Source organism: Eumetopias jubatus, unplaced genomic scaffold, assembly GCF_037043125.1.
Source record: "Eumetopias jubatus isolate StellerSeaLion01/CBP00866 unplaced genomic scaffold, mEumJub1_p1.0 scaffold_9, whole genome shotgun sequence".
Lineage (NCBI taxonomy): Eukaryota > Metazoa > Chordata > Mammalia > Carnivora > Otariidae > Eumetopias > Eumetopias jubatus.
In genome coordinates, this window is record NW_028274815.1 from 117121660 (window position 1) to 117137135 (window position 15476).

Below are 15476 nucleotides of genomic sequence, written 5' to 3' on the forward strand. Positions count from 1 at the left end.
CCCTCACTTGTTTTGTGTAATAACAATTTACAGTAGAAATATGTGTAGCTACAGGGACACCTGGCTGGCCCAATCAGTGGAGCATGCGACTCTTGGTCTGGAGGTTTTGAGTTTGAGCCCCACATTGGTGTAGAGATTACTTAAAAAAAGAGAAAGAAAAACATGTAGCTACAGAACGAACGTTTAGCTTTCCGTTCCTACGCAAAGGCCAGTACTTTGTACTGAATAGTTAAAATAAGCTGAACTGTAGGTCAGAGAATGATCCAGAAGGGGACTTTTTTGTTGGCTTGTACTGATGACTGATGATCTAATGCATTCCTTCTTTCATCTGTCCAAGCTTATACTGATGCCTACTGTGAGCCCGGCACTCCTGGGGCACTAGAAAAACAAAGGTGATTGACCCAAACACAGTGCCCACTCTGAAGGAGCTCACAGTGCAGGACGGAGGGTGGGTGTGTCAGCCATAGTTTGCAGCTGGGGCAGACAAGGCTGGACGGGGGGTGGGTATGTGGGCACACATGGGATTTCTCTAGTCAAAAGGGGATGCAAGAATACCAGGCAGAGGAAACCTACAGGATGATCTCTTCAGGTAACACCCAAGCGGTTCAGTTTGTTCAGAGAAGAAATGAATTCGAGCACAGGTCAAATTAAGAAGGGCCTTGCAGCCTCTAGGAGCCTGGATTTTATCTTGAAGGGGAAGGAGGTGTGTAGTGGGCGAAAGATGCTGACAGTCTGGAAGTGAGGGCTTCGGGACATCCCCGACCTGACAGATCCAATTCGGCTCTTTAAAACGCAGCTCCGTGTTACAAGTTGCACTGTTTGACAATTACTCAGCTTATGGAGATAGGACTTGGCTCTGCAGGTGGAGGTATTCATAAACGGTCTGTATGGACAGAGGCCAACTGGGATGCTGAGAAGGGGAGTCAAGTTCTGGACCCAGGCTGGATTAAGTGACCTCTGAAGTTTCTTCTAAATCTACAGTTCCATGATTCTCAAACAAGCCCAGTAGCTGGCCTGGAGCTGTGGGCTGGGGTCTGTGGCTGGGGAGCTGCCCGGGGCAGCAAATGGGTTAAGGCTCAAATAACTTTTATATATGAATTAATGTGTGGAGTTGGGAGCCAAAATCTGTTCCATTAATTTTTCCATCCATTCCAGGAGCAGTTAGGTACACACAGTAAAGTTTATTTTGGTGCATGGTATACTTCACTCCATTAAAAATAAATTAATCAGCAAATTCCTGCCTGGCTCAGCTCTGGTTTATGTAAATAGTGCCCAGCTGTAATGAGTTACAAGGTGTTACTATCTCACACACACAGAGGGGGCTTCACTCTAGAACTCCGCTTGCAACAAAAGCATCTTAAATAAACTCTGAGAAAGCGGTCTGATTTGTAATGTTTTCACAGAAGTGGGATATACCTCACCCATATAGAATTTCTTTATATGACTCATTTTATAGCAAGTTAAATGAAGGAAGTTTGATGGGGGAAGGAGGGGCACTATGGTTCCCCGCCCCCTTTCTTCCATGTAAAGAAAATCCCCCAAGAGATGGCCCACACTCAGGAAGGAGGGGACTGATCCTCAAGTGCACAGACCGAGCTGGCTCTGCAGCGCACACTCCAGAAGTTGGGACGGGGCTAGGAAGCTGGGCACGGGGCTCGGCCCTGGGACAGTACAATGAAGCCAGAGAGAATTTTCTCTTCTCCCCAGTATCTCACATCAAGGGAGTCAACAGAGGAAAGACGGCATGTTCCTCCCCTCGTGACAATGGGACCTATGTTCTTGGGGCTTCTTTCCAAATGACTCAGGATGTGACAAGCCCCTTGGCCATCAGAGGCCTTCTGGGTCCCAGAGGATGGAGCCTGGCAGGCTAGGCCTTGGCCAGAACAGTGACATCTCCGTGAACTAGAGACAAAAGGAGCAACAGAGACCCTCCTGACCCTCTCGCCCTCCCTGCCTCGAACTGAGCTGGGTGGTGGTCCTCAGCTTATGGCAACTGCCATCTCAGGTAGGTTTCTAAAAACCCTGGAATAAAGACGAGCCATGGCAGAGATAAGTCTCTGTATCTTTTAATGGCCAACTCAACTCCATGGCTCAAAGCCGGAGGACAGAGCGTGGTTACCCGTCTTGACTCAGCAGCATTCCAAACTGCCCCTTGGCCACGGTGGGCCCTTGGTGGAAGTGTCCCCTTGCTGACTTATCCCCATCCCTCTGCGGCCTTTGGGAAAAGCTGTCAATCACAGTTCCTGGAGGGGACCAGGGGAGTGTGTGCTGGGGAGCTCTTGCTCCAGGCTTCTCCTGGGGCGGGGGGGTAGGATACCTCAGAAGAGCCAAGGGTTCTCCCAGCACTGTACCCCACCAGATCAGACTCCTGGGCATACTAAGAGGATAATCAACACAAATGGGGCCAGGTATTTGACAGATGCCGTTCAAAGGTCAGTTCAGGCCACTTTCTGCAGGGTTCCGGGCCAAACAAGCACCTCTCTCCTGGCAGTTCCTCAAAGCCAGCGGGCCAGCTGTTCAGAGACACCAGCCCCCATCAAAGACCCTCGTCGTTGTAAGTTGGGGAATGGGGCTTCAGGATGCTCTGAGGATTCTTCTCCACAAGAGGGCGCCAGCTCACCTCCCCCGTCAGAAGCAGATCCTCACCATTCATGGAGTCCAAGTACTGCATCTGCAACAGGGCGAGCAGGAAACAGAGGACAAGGGCAGGAGAGACACAAGATGGCGTAAGGAAACAGCCTTCAAACGGAGAGGACAGGGAGGGGCCTTGGGGGAAGGGGGGCGGTCTGACCATCCCAGCTACCAGGACAGCAGGTCTCTGATCTCCCAGATTATTTCATTAAAGTGGGTTGGGAGAAACGAATTCCCAGGGAAGCTCATTGGGAAGGCTTTAGGGAACTCCCCATCATACCTCTGAATAGACAAGACACACAAGCCCTGACTTTCTGGGCTGCAAGAAGTTTCTAGGGAGGATGTGCTAGGGGAGACACGTCCTTGGGATGCGTGTGTGTTTTATCTGCCTATTCAGGGTAGTGAGGTTACTAAAGGTGAGCCAGTTTCCCTCTCTGAGGTTCAAGTTCCCTTGTCTGAGAGAGGGGATGGGAATGTGTACCCCCCCAGGGCTCATGAAGAGATTAAATGATACAACACGTGTACACTGTAGTCACGGGAACTTCTTAAAATTTTAAATATGTATGCCTCTACTGTCCTCTAGTGAGCTCTGACCCCACAATTAGCAGGCCGCCGTGCTGACCAGTGGGTCTAGCTTCACCCAGGGGGACGGCTGGGGGAGCTTATCCCCCTGAACAGCAAGCGGAGAAGGGACACCCACAATACGGAGAACGGGGAGCGGCTGCAGGGGAGGCGAGGTTGGGCAGTTGTGCAAGAGGCAGGCGATCTAATGAGTGGCCGAGTCTCAGGAGATACAGGCGGTGTCTGGGAGGATCCCCAGGCTGCTGCTAGTAACAACAGCAGAATGAGAAATGCTTTCAAGTGGACAGGCACATTCAAGGGGAGAGCTGATCACATCAGGAGAGAGCTCTGGATTCAGAGAAATAAAGCTGCACGGCGGGGTGAGAAGGCGTGTGGGAGAAGGCGGCAGGAGCCTGGAGGCCTCATCCCAGTCGCCGGACCGGCCCCCTCTCCCAAAGCCCTCGCTCCTGTTGTTTCACCGCCAGGCTGCTGACCCCGGAACTCAGCCCATCTCTCCCAAATACGTCAGGTCTAGGTTTCCACACGTCCCGCTGTCTTTTAGTTCAAGGAGAGTGACTGACCCATTACCGTGCCTAAAACACATTCCGCTTTCCAACAGCTCCATCTCTGTGCCTAATGCAACCTCTCTGCCCATCTTCTGCATTGAAAATCTCAACATAACCTCGGACTGGCTCTTGGGCTACCCACCAGACCAACTGGGATCATGGTGCAGGGCTAGTCTGTTGAGGGCCCGGCTTCCTGGTCTTTCCTGATCTGCTCACTCACAGTCTTCACCTTTCTTTGGCCTTCCAAAGCACTTTGTTCCTACCTGCATCATCACAGACTGACTTATTCCAGGGTCAGCCTTGTGCCTGACTGGCTTCCTCACCAAACCATGAGCTGGCTGGAGGGCAGGTGTGGGTCCTATGAATCTCTGCTTTCTCACCAGAGTGCCTGGCACAGTAGGTATTCAGTGTTGCTGACAGGCCCGGGTCCCATCAAAGCTCCCTACTTCCCTAAGAGCCCCATCACTGTTTTCCTATTGCCTGCTTCTCATTGGACAATATGGGATTTCTTCTAGGGGCAATGGTGTGCAGTCCCTTCTTTTAGGGCCCTCGGAGAAGTGCCAGCTATGTCCTTGTTGTGGCCCCTGGTACAAGCCCACCATGGCAGATGGAAAAGTTAGGCTGGTCTCTCAAAAAACACAGCATTTGCTTTGCCAACTGCTACTTGTGTCTGACGGTGAATCCAGTCAACAGTGTGAGTCTCAAGAGTTCTCTGTGGGTGGAGCCCTCTGGCCACAGTGCCTTCTCCCAGCTCTGGCAGATTTGAAGAATGGTCAAACAGAAGTCCTGGCTTCTGGGGTTCTCTACCCTCTGGGTCTGAAGAGCCCCACTGTGTGGTTTTGCCAGCAATCAGCAAGCTGTTCCTGCCGGCCCTGTCTTCTCCCCAAGAGCCAGGGCCTGGCCTTCCCCTGCCTGGCTGCTGAAGGCCTGAAGGCCGTGGACACAGGTGAATAAGAGAATAATTGTGGGGTGAGGCCCCTTCAGCTCCAGGGCCAGGCCCACAAAGCAAAGGTGTGACTCATGGGACAGCCTGAGCTGATGAGCTGTCTGGAGCAGCTAAGGCCTCTCTAGTGGCTACATGAATCACCAGCGTGGGGTTGTAGGCCAGCTGTGCGGGCTGACTCACTGGGAGACCCTGGAAAAGCCTCTATGTTCCTCTTCTCTGCCACTCAGCTCCCTCATCTATAGAATATGGGTTTCCCATCAATACAGATCAGGGGGGCAGAGAGATCAAGGAGTGAAGTTGCCATGGTTTCAAGGAAAACGATATAGTTAAGAGTCCCCACTCTGGAGTTTTCTCTTAGAAATTCTGGTGTCAGGGAGCCCTGGGGGACGAGGGGGTGGGGAATGAAGTAGGAGGACGCTACTTGATTGTGGCTAGCACTCAGTGGGGAGAGGTTTGAGGGACACCCATGGAATGCTGCCTGGAGCCCAGTTCTGCTAGAAATCAGGAGCAGGAAACATGAATCTTGAAGCTTCAAAGTGGGATCAGAGGGGGCTAGAGTGGGCGACTACACAGCACCCCATACCCATATCCTACAGGACTGTGTGTGCCGGTGGTCTCACACAGCACTGGGCACATAACAGGTAATCAAATGTGTAGTGAATGAATGCCTAAAAATTTTTGAGAGCAGACTACTCAGTGCTTCTTCTTCCATCTCATTCCCCACTCCCAGCCTAGCTCATGGCTGGGCACACAGAAGGTGTTCTTCATCAGCACCTGCTGCAGACAGGATGTGGTCAGAATTCCCTCAGACTGGCCTCTGGGAACTCAACCTCTCATAATCCTCTACAGTCCAGCATCTTCAGACCTCAGGAAAGACCTGCTTCCCATGAGCCTCTGGAGGGGAGAGCTGGGGTTGCTCACCTGTTTCCTCACATACTCCACCAACAATTCAAGCTGCCGAGGGTCTTCACATTTTTGGTTGAAGAAGGTTCTCCAGAGGGCAGCAGCCAGCCCATGGTCATCTGAAAGGATCCCCTGGAACAGAGAGTACAATTGGTCTTCCAGGGAGTATGGCAGAGCCATTCGTACAAAAGCTGGGGATATTGTGAACATGCTGACAACCACAGAATCGGACTGGAAAGACCTTATAGACACAAGAAAGAAACGGGGCAGCTACATGGTAGAGCCAGATGCGGTCTTCAGAGAGCATCTGGTCCAACCCTTTCATTTTATGCACAGGAAGGACATGGGAGCCAGAGGGGCCGAGTGACTGGCTAAGATTAATGCAGAGATGGGGTTCATGTCTGGCTGCCCTCCCAGGCCACAGCTCCTGCTACTCGCCTGCACTGTACTTGACCCACCAATACCTGTGAGGCCAGGAAAAGAAACGGTGGCCCAGTGCTCCTACCGCTGCCCGCAAGGAATGGGCACAGAGTGTTGTGGGTGGGTATTTTTTCTCAGAAACAGAGGTGGGCATAGATTGCACCTTCTCTCCTGGTCCAAGGGCACACGTCTGCAAGGCAGCTGGCTCTCTGGGAAAGGAAACCAGGCACCTTGGCCTCACTGTCACCCATCTCTGGGTTGGCCATGGCTAGCCCTGCCGCAAGTAGAGGAACAGGCCGTTCAGCAGGGCTGCCATGGGCCAGAGGGAACGCCCAGAGCCTGTGTGCGTGTGTCTAATATTGTCCTTTGCAGCACGGAGGAGGGTCTGTCGAGAAGCCCAAATATCATAGAGACTAATCAGCACCTGGGCCACGGACTAGGGCCATTTTCTAGCTTGGACCTCTAAGGGAAGGAGAGGGGACGGTCCTGCTTCGTGGGGGGAGGGTGACTGAAGAGAAAGGCCCCAAAAAGCTGCTCTGTCCAGGTGCCAAGCTAATATGGAACCAGACAAAGCACCAACTGGGACTTACAAGTCAGAAGGCCAGATCAAGTCCTGGCTCTGCCACTACCAAGGTTCAGAGATGGCGGACAATTCACCACTCATCTATGAGATGAAAGTGCTTGCCCTACGCACAGCTGCATTATAAAAGTGGGTCCGCATAAAGGTATTCTGTTACGTGCAGTATGTCAGGTACAAGGACCAGGAGCTTGCTGCGACAGGCAGCTGTGGCTACAGCTGAAACTACAGTGAGATCTAGGGATCAGACCACATAGGTTCAAATGGCAGCTCTGTCACTTGACAGCTGCATGGCCCTTGGAAAACCACCAGCCCTTCCCGAGCCTCAGTTTCTCATGAGCCAAACACACATAGCAAGACCCGCCCACAGCACTGTTGTGAGAATTCGGAGATCATGGCCATGACAGGCTCTGTAAGTGGCAAAGCATTACACGAAGACCCCAGATCATGTCTTCAATGTGATACTGTGTGTTGGCCTCTGGGACATGGCGGCATATGAGGTCCGACGTCAGGCCTGCTGCCACGAAGGGCCAAGTCCAGGATGGGGTGCTGACAGTTTGGTGGAAAAACAGTCAACCTGTTCCAAATGCCTCCTGCTCAACATCCCTATAATTCCCCAGCTTAAGAGACTGTATTGGCACAATGGCTGAGTCAGGAAAACCAGCTTCTTCTGGCAGATGGGGACAGGGCCCAAGAACAAGCTCAGGCACATCACCGTTCTCCAAGCTATTTGCTAACACAACAGCCTGCTTGTGTCTAAAGTGCCCCGGGCACAAGCTGGAGAGCTGCTGGCAGAGATCCACATGTGCTACGTGGGAAAGAAGAGCCTGGGAGCGGGTGTCATGAGGACCTAGAGAATGAGCACAGAGCACAGGACAGCAAAAGCCCTGGGAGCCACGGCCTGCTGCAAACAGGTACCCCTGGCAATGGGGGAGATGCCTGGGAAGGGGCAAGTCCATAATCAGTCGGAAAGAAAAGGGTGACTCAGGACTCCGATCAACAGTGATAGCACCTGACTGTTCCAGGCTGTCAGTTCCTTCACACACCTGGCTCCTAATGACTACGTATGCCAAGAAGAACAGATATGATTATCCCCATTTGAAAGATAAGTACACAGAGGCTTAGAGGTTATCTAGCTAATTGGTGGTAGACTCAGGACCAGAATGCACTGGTGAGGTCAAGGGATGGTGCCTGACTAGCTCTAGTTAGGACGCGGTACCTGGCACAGAGTGGGGGGTGCAATAAAAATGGCTGAACAAATCAATAAGCCCAACTTCACCCTTTTTTCCACCAAACTGCTAGTAAGTCAATGAAAACATAAGGGAGACTGGTCTGAGAGAGAAATCAGGAAAGGAAAAGGGGTGCTTGGTGGCCAAATATTAGTTTGCATAGCAATGTTCCCACAATCTACTAGGGGGCCTGCTTGTTTTCCCTCATGACACAAAAAAAGCATCCTTCAGGATTAAGACACCTAGGTCTAGAGTAATTGAGAGGAAGCCTGTGCCTTGAGGGTCCACGTTATAGTTAAGGGTTTGGAGTGCCAGTCTCACTCCGAAAAGACTGAATTGTGACACCACTATGTGCTTAGCATGATGCCGAGAACACAGAATCACAGCAAAATGGTCTCAGCTCACAGGCAGCTTGCAATCAGTTGAAGAGACAAGCTAGTGCCCAACAAACAGCAGCACAGGATCAAATCCTAGAGTGAACAACTGCCAATCCGTACAGGGAGACTCCGAGGTAGACTACGTACATGGGTGACTCCTCATTCTTCAGTCTTAGCTGCTATGACCCTCTGTTTGTAACCAGATATTTATTTGCTTGTTTACCTGTTTACTGCCTATCTCCCATTAGAAGGTAAGCTCCAGTGGGAAAGAACCACACCATGTTTGTTTTATTCACCAATATATTCCCAGTGCATCCCATATGGCAGGCACTTTATACTGTTAAATGGATGGATGGATGGATGGATGGATGGATAGATGAGGTTGAAATTCAGAGTAAACAAACACAAATCTAGAGAGGTCAGGGAAAGCTTTGTGGAGAAGGGGGCCTTTAAGAGTGGAGAATATTTGGAGAGCTACATTCTAAGTAAGACAGAATACATTGGTTCACTGAACATTTACAGAGAGAGTGCCTACAAGGTACCAGGCTCAAAGCTGACAAGACTCGGCCACTGCCCTCCAAACCTAGCTGTCCAGGAGATCTTCCAGCAGGCACAGCATGTCTGTGGGGCAGTGGGGCAAATGGCCTCACTTGGAAAGAAGGTTACACACTCAAAAACAATAGGAGATAACAGTGGATAAGACATGTCAAGATGGGGACAGTTGACAGAAGACCTGGAAGTTCCATGGAAGAATTTATGGACTTAATGTAGCAGAAAACAGGAAGGTTTCAAAAGTGGCCAGGGTAGGGGCACAACCCAAGCAACATTCTAGGAAAAGGGTGCTGCAGAACGGCATTGTCCAAATGAACTTTCTGTGATGACAGAAATGCTCTAAAGCCACACTGCCAGTCCAGCAGCCACGAGCCACATAAAGCTATTGAGCACCTGAAATGTAACCAGTGCGACTCAATTTTCAATTTTATTTAAGGAATTTAAATCAAAATAGCCACATGTGGGGGCACCTGGGTGGTTCAGTCGGTTAAGCATCCAACTCTTGATCTCAGCTCAGGTCTCGATCTCAGGATCTTGAGTTCAAGCCCCGAGCTGGGTTCCATGCTGCATGTGGGGCCTACTCAAAACAACAAAAAAGAGAGCCGCACGTGGCTAGTCTTGGACAGCACAGCTCTAGAATCCGTGACTCCCAGTGTGGTCTGCAGAAGGGCTGCACCGTGTCACCTGCAGCTTGTTCACCATGCAGAATCTCAGGCCTCCCCGCTGACTTGCTGAGTCAGAATCTGAATTTTACCTACGTGATCTGCATGCACATTAAAATTACCTGAGGAACTTTTACAACAGATGCCCACCTACAGCAGTTAAATTAGAACTTTTGGGAGACAGGGCCCAAACAATGGTATTTCTAAAAAAGCGTCCCAGGTAATTAGTATATTTCCCAAACTTTCCCACTCTAAAGAGTCACCTGAGGTGCTTGCTAAATACCAGGCCCCACTCCTATTGACCTGGAATCTTTAGAGAGGTGCTCAAGAATTAGATTTGAAGAGCTCTCCAGGTGACTCTTGTGATCAGGCATGTTTGTAAGACGGCTCTGCCAGGATGGACTGGGATGGGAGGGACAGAAAAGAGACAAAATTCAGAACATCTTTATTAATACTGGTGAAAGGAATCAGCTGAGCCAGCTGCAATAAAGTCCTCAAAGAAATACTAGCTAATAGAGAATGCTATTTCTTCAATTCTAAGCCTCATTTTTCTATATACTGCAAGGCTTCTGCAGTCAGAATGTATGTAATTTAACAATTAATGTGTAGATGTAAGCAGTGTTTCTCAACTCCCGTCCCACTCCCACAAAGCTCATGTTAAATCAAAGACGTGTGTGGTATGCAATCTAAATTGCTCTCTGATAAACCTTCCTGTTTTCTGCAAATATCTGGTGGACTGAGAATCAGGAACCCTCAATTTTAACTAGTCCTACTTTTGTAAGCTTATCTCCTGGCTTTAATTATTATCTTCAGACTGATAACACTTCCTCCAGTCTGAACTCCAGTTTCTTACTTTTATCCTTTATGCCTTTCCTCCCTTCCTCATTCCTCACTTACCACATGCCAGGTACCACACCAGGCAAGAGAAATGCAAACACGGTAGACACTGCCACCACCCAGAAGGAGTCCCCACCCAGCCAGGGTGACAGTTAACACTAGAGTAGTGAGTGCTGTGGAGTCCAGGGTAGGTGGAAGGAGCTGAGCCCAGGGAATTTCCAGGCCTGTTTCCCAGAAGGGGTGGTGCTTGCATTAAATCACCACAAAATGAGCATAAATGCATGTGTTTTTTAAAAAGATGAGGTATGAGGAACCCTGGTAGTGTGCATACAGGTGTTCATTACACCATTCTTTTACCTTTTTGATGTGTTTGAAATTTCCATGATAACAGTGGGGAGAAAAAGATGACATGGATGCTACTACATGGGTGAACGCTGAGGACATTATGCTAAGTGAAATAAGCCAGTCACAAAGAATAAAACCCGTATGATTCCACTTACACGGGGGTACTCAGAGTATTCGAATTCACAGAGACAGAAAGGAGAAGGTGGTGGTTCCCAGGGGCTGAGAGGAGGCTGAGGGAAGAATAAGGGTTTAATGGGTACAGAGCTTCAGTTTGGGAAGATGGAAAAAATTCTGGAGGTGGATGGTGGGGACCATTGCTCAACAATCTGAATGTACTTAAGACGACTAAAATGTACACTTAAAAATGGTAAATTTGATGTTATGTATATTTTACAATGAAAAAAATGAGATCTAAATGTTCTGATGTGTAAGGAGGCCTAAGATATATTGTTCAGCAAAAAAGGCAAGGTGCAGAATAGTGTATGTAGTATAACTTCCATTGTGTAAAGAAAATACATAGGTGCCTGTGTATGCAAACATAACGTCTGGAAGGACACTCAATAAACTATTAAAGTTTTCCTCTGGGACAGGGAATTGGGCAGGACAGAAAGGGGCCTTCTACTTTTTACTTCAACCACTTGTGTGCAGTTTTATGAGTTTTTGAAATGAGTATGTATTGCTTTTATAATGAAAGCCACAAAAGTGTGCGATTTGTCTGGCAGCCTGTGCTGTTTATATGTGTATGTCTTCCTATCTCTGGAGGCTAAAACAGTGACTGATTTGCCTTTGTCCCTACATCCAGCACCCCATAAGGTCTCAATAAACGCTACTAGTTGAATGATTTGACCATATTATATTGTGCTCTCTTTCCCAAGCACTAGGCAAACTGCTGGGCATAGTAATTTCTGTTGCCAAGTCAATGAAGATGAGGAAATTCTAAGCCATAATGGTAGGTAGTAACGATGTCCCCTGAAGGTTCCCTCAGAGTTTCTCATCAAAAGTCTTTCTATGTAAGTGATGAATCCCTGAATTCTACTCCAGAAACCAATACTGCACTGTGTGTTCACTAATTAAAATTAAAATTAAAATTAAAATTAAAATTAAAAAAAAAAAGTCTGTTGGGGGAAGCCAATGTTCTGCTTAAGGCTTGGCAAATGATCTTACCTCATCATATCCCAAGATTGCTGCATAGAAATTATTTGTCATAAGGATCATGTTCTTCTTCAGGATATAAGAATTAACCTACAGAAACAAAATGACAAAAACAAAAGTATGAAAAAAGGGGAAAAGAAAAAAATATATGATTTTTGCCTCTTAACTATCACAGTCTCTTAGTAAAACAAAGAGAGAAGGCCTCTAACAGGTCGAACTGCTTGTCCATCCCCATTTCCCTGATCTGCCAGGATTCTCCCCAATTTGACAGCTTCTTTCAGGTTTTGATCCCAAATTACACAAAGCAGTAACTCAGTTTAATGAGCCAAGCCCCAAGTACATGTCAGGCTTTGTGCTAGACCCTATGAACACAAAATGTAAGAAATGGTTTCTTAGCTGGAGGAGCACACAGTCTAGTATGGAAAAACAAACATGTAAAAAATAATTAAACTGCAATATGTTGCCTCAAATTCTATCCCAAAAGTGGTGAGCAATAAATGAATTTTGGTACAAATGATCTCTGCTCTGGGAGCAGGTGAAGAGTTCTGCAGGAGGTAATACTTAGGTGGACCTTGGAGGAGAGAGGACATTCTAGACAAAGGGAACAAGGTGTGCCAAGGTGCAGAGGCAGGAAAGAAAATGTTTGGGGAGTCCCAGGGAAGGTGAATGGGCAGGAACACTGGAAAGGTATGTTGAGACCAGGTTAGGAAATGTCTAAGGACTACTCAAAGGAGCTTTTGGTGGTAAAAGACAGAAGGAAGTTGTCAGAGGTGCAAAGAGGAGGGAGAGAGGCAGGACCCTGAGTGAGATGCTGAGGAGAAAGGAGAGCCCCCGAAACCCCCGAGGCTGTGAAGAGGAGGCGAGAATAAGGAGGCGAGAATAAGCCAGGCTGAAGTAGTAAGACTGTTAATCTTAAGAGACTGTTTTGAAATACAATTCCAGGGAGACCATGGACACCCAGGTAGAACTTCTCTCAGAGAACAGCCAGGTGGGCCTTCAGAGTCCAGACTGCAAGTTCACTGAATGTCTCCAGTAGGGTAAAACTCTGACCTCCGGACTTCTAGGAGTATGCTTGAAAGCCCGGTCCATGTTTCATTCCTGAGATCCCAGCAGAAAGCCTGGTGTAATGTGCAGTACATAAGTAAGGACTCACTGGATATTTAAACTGACAGGTTTTAGAAACAACCAAGTTATTTGGAACTTTACATGGAGAATAAGATTTGTGCTTAACAACCCTGACCATAACAATGCCCACTGTCATCTCCTCCATTTACTGAGGACCTAGAATGGGCCACATGCTTTTACAGATACCATCTCCTCTAACCGTCACTGGAACTCAAAGGGTAGGTATGCTAGAGTCACATTTTTATGGACACAGAAAACTGAGCCCCAGGCAGGTGAAGTGACTGGCCCTAGGTCCCATAGCAAATTAGTCATAAAGCTGAGACTAACATCCAGGTCAGTCTGAGTCCAAAGTCCATGTGCCTTACGTTCCATCAGGTTCCTGCCTCCAGAAGGATGATTTTACCTTGGATCATAAATCAAAGACTGAGTGATTTAATCCTGTGGCTCATAACTGGTCTCTGAAGAAGAGCAGAAAGGAGTAGTGAAAGGACCTGGGTTCAGTCAGACAACCTGGGTTCAAGTTCTAATTCTGCTATATACAGAGGATGTGGTATTGGGCAAGTCAAATAACCTATTTCCTTGCATTTCAAATGCTCTATACACAGTGCTGGTTTAAACAGCAAATGAATTAGCATGTATTCATTCATTAATTCAACAATGTATGCTGAAAGCCTCAGTAAGCTGTAAAGTGCTCTGCAAATGCAATGACTTATGAGTAATACCTTCTGGTTTGTTTAGAGAAAACTAAAACCAGCTCCAATAGTCAGGGATAATTTTCAAAAAGGAAGAGAGAATGGCCCAGCTCAAGACTGGAAAATGTGAGATTGGATGCAGGTGGTGGTACAATCCATGACCTTTCCCCCCTACCTTCAACCCACGCCCAATCAGACCTCCAGCCGCTATGTTCCTAGAGCTCCATCCATACTCCTCCTCCTGGAAGCCAACGTGGTTGAGAGCTGCATATGTACCTGTCTCTCCCACTAGTCTGTGAGCTACTCAAAGATCATAAGGAACTCTGATTAATCTTGGCACCCCCGACAGACACCTAGCCCAGGGCCTGGCCCAGAGCAGGACTTGAGACTGGCTGGCACGCTGATGACTGACTCCTTACAGGGGCCTGAGTGCCACGCATAGCGTGTTCTGTCCAATGACACCCTTTTGTTTGTTTCCCCTTTTTTGCTGCTTGAATACCTTGCATGTTTCTGAAATTTCAAAAATATGTACTGCCCAACTTCTTAATGCACCATCTTCCAGAATGGGCTGAGGTGAAAGGCAGAGTCAAGAAACAAGCCAGAGCTAGAGTTCATTCCTTCTGAAGTGAGACGATGGGACTACAGCCTAGCCCCACTGAGAGCCATTCTGGGGCTCTTCCTACTCCCGTACATTATTCTCCTCATCATGCAAGAAGAATCAGAGCCACAAACAGATGTCAGAGACGTCACACAAAGGCAAGAGCATCTTTCAGAGGCAAACATGCACTGAACCTGCTCAGCAGAGCTAGTTTATGTGTTGCATCTACCTAGTAAGCTTTAGAGCTGGAAGGGTCTTCAAAGATCACCTAGCTCAATCCCTCTGAGGAAATGGTGAACTGAGACCCAAAAAGGGGTAGGGACTTATCTGAGGTCACAAAGAAAGCAGAGCCAGGATTGGAACCTGACTTCTAGACAAGTGCTTTATCTGCTTCACCATCTGTAGGGCATTTCCAGAGATCAGCTACACATTAATCTGCAAACCTCAGTTTCCAGCAAGGTCCAGTTACATACAAACACACTTTCTCCTCTTGGGATGCACCTGCATTCTGGCTAGCTATGACCCAGGAAGAATGGAGAGCAGGTCTAGAAGTCCCTATGAGCAAGGCTCCACTACCTCTAGTAGCTCCTATAGTCTAACTCCAGTGACCTGTAAGCTGCCTCTCCCTCTCCCCTCTGAGAGATGGCAAGCAGCCACTGCTAGGAATGGCTTTCAGATATCATCACCCAGGCTGGATTAGATCATGAAAAAGGCCCTTCCTGGAAGAGGGTGGAAGCTTGATCAGTGCAGATACATGATCTGCAAGTAACAGGTGAGGGTGAGTGAGAACAGCTTCCTGAACTACTGGACTCACCCTACTGGGCCCTTCTAGCCAGCCCAGCAGCCAAGGGGAGCTGGATATTCCCTCTGGCGAACCTCTGTTGGGATTTTATTCCCTCACTTAAGCTTTGTTTGTTGACCTGCAGGTTCTGTGTCCCCACTGCCAGATGATTCTCTATATGGAGCGCGCTGCCCATGATGAATACACAGATGGACAAACCAAATGAGAAACTCCTCCCAGATAGTTTTGGGCTGTTCCCTTAGTCAACTCTTATCCTTTCCATAATGCTTTGCTTTTCATAAAAACCCATATATACAGCACCACCACAAGGAAAAGGTTCCTTTTATATCAGTTACTCATATTTTCCCATTTATTTAAGCTATTAAAATTCATGCAGATATTTTATAAGCCATCAGGATTTGGTGACTGGTATTACTGAATGTTTAATAATAAACTAAACAGAAGAAATCAGAGGGTTAAATGATGACTGCAATTCCTGTAATGACTTAATTAAATTTTTAT

The 15476-nt window shown here is 48.0% G+C and overlaps 1 protein-coding gene across 3 annotated transcripts in view; it reads right to left on the reverse strand.

Annotated features, from left to right (window-relative positions):
* Nucleotides 1-1161: 1161 nt before the first annotated feature.
* UQCC1 (ubiquinol-cytochrome c reductase complex assembly factor 1) overlaps nucleotides 1162-15476 on the reverse strand; it is a 95900-nt gene continuing 81585 nt past the window's right edge. For all 3 annotated transcript variants that reach the window (XM_028118799.2, XM_028118798.2, XM_028118800.2), the window contains 3 exons: nucleotides 11771-11848; nucleotides 5626-5739; nucleotides 1162-2671 (listed from right to left, as the gene is read on the reverse strand). In XM_028118799.2, coding sequence (XP_027974600.1) covers nucleotides 2537-2671; nucleotides 5626-5739; nucleotides 11771-11848 — 327 coding nt within the window. In that variant the 3' untranslated portion in view covers nucleotides 1162-2536. The remainder of the gene's footprint in view (nucleotides 2672-5625; nucleotides 5740-11770; nucleotides 11849-15476) is intronic.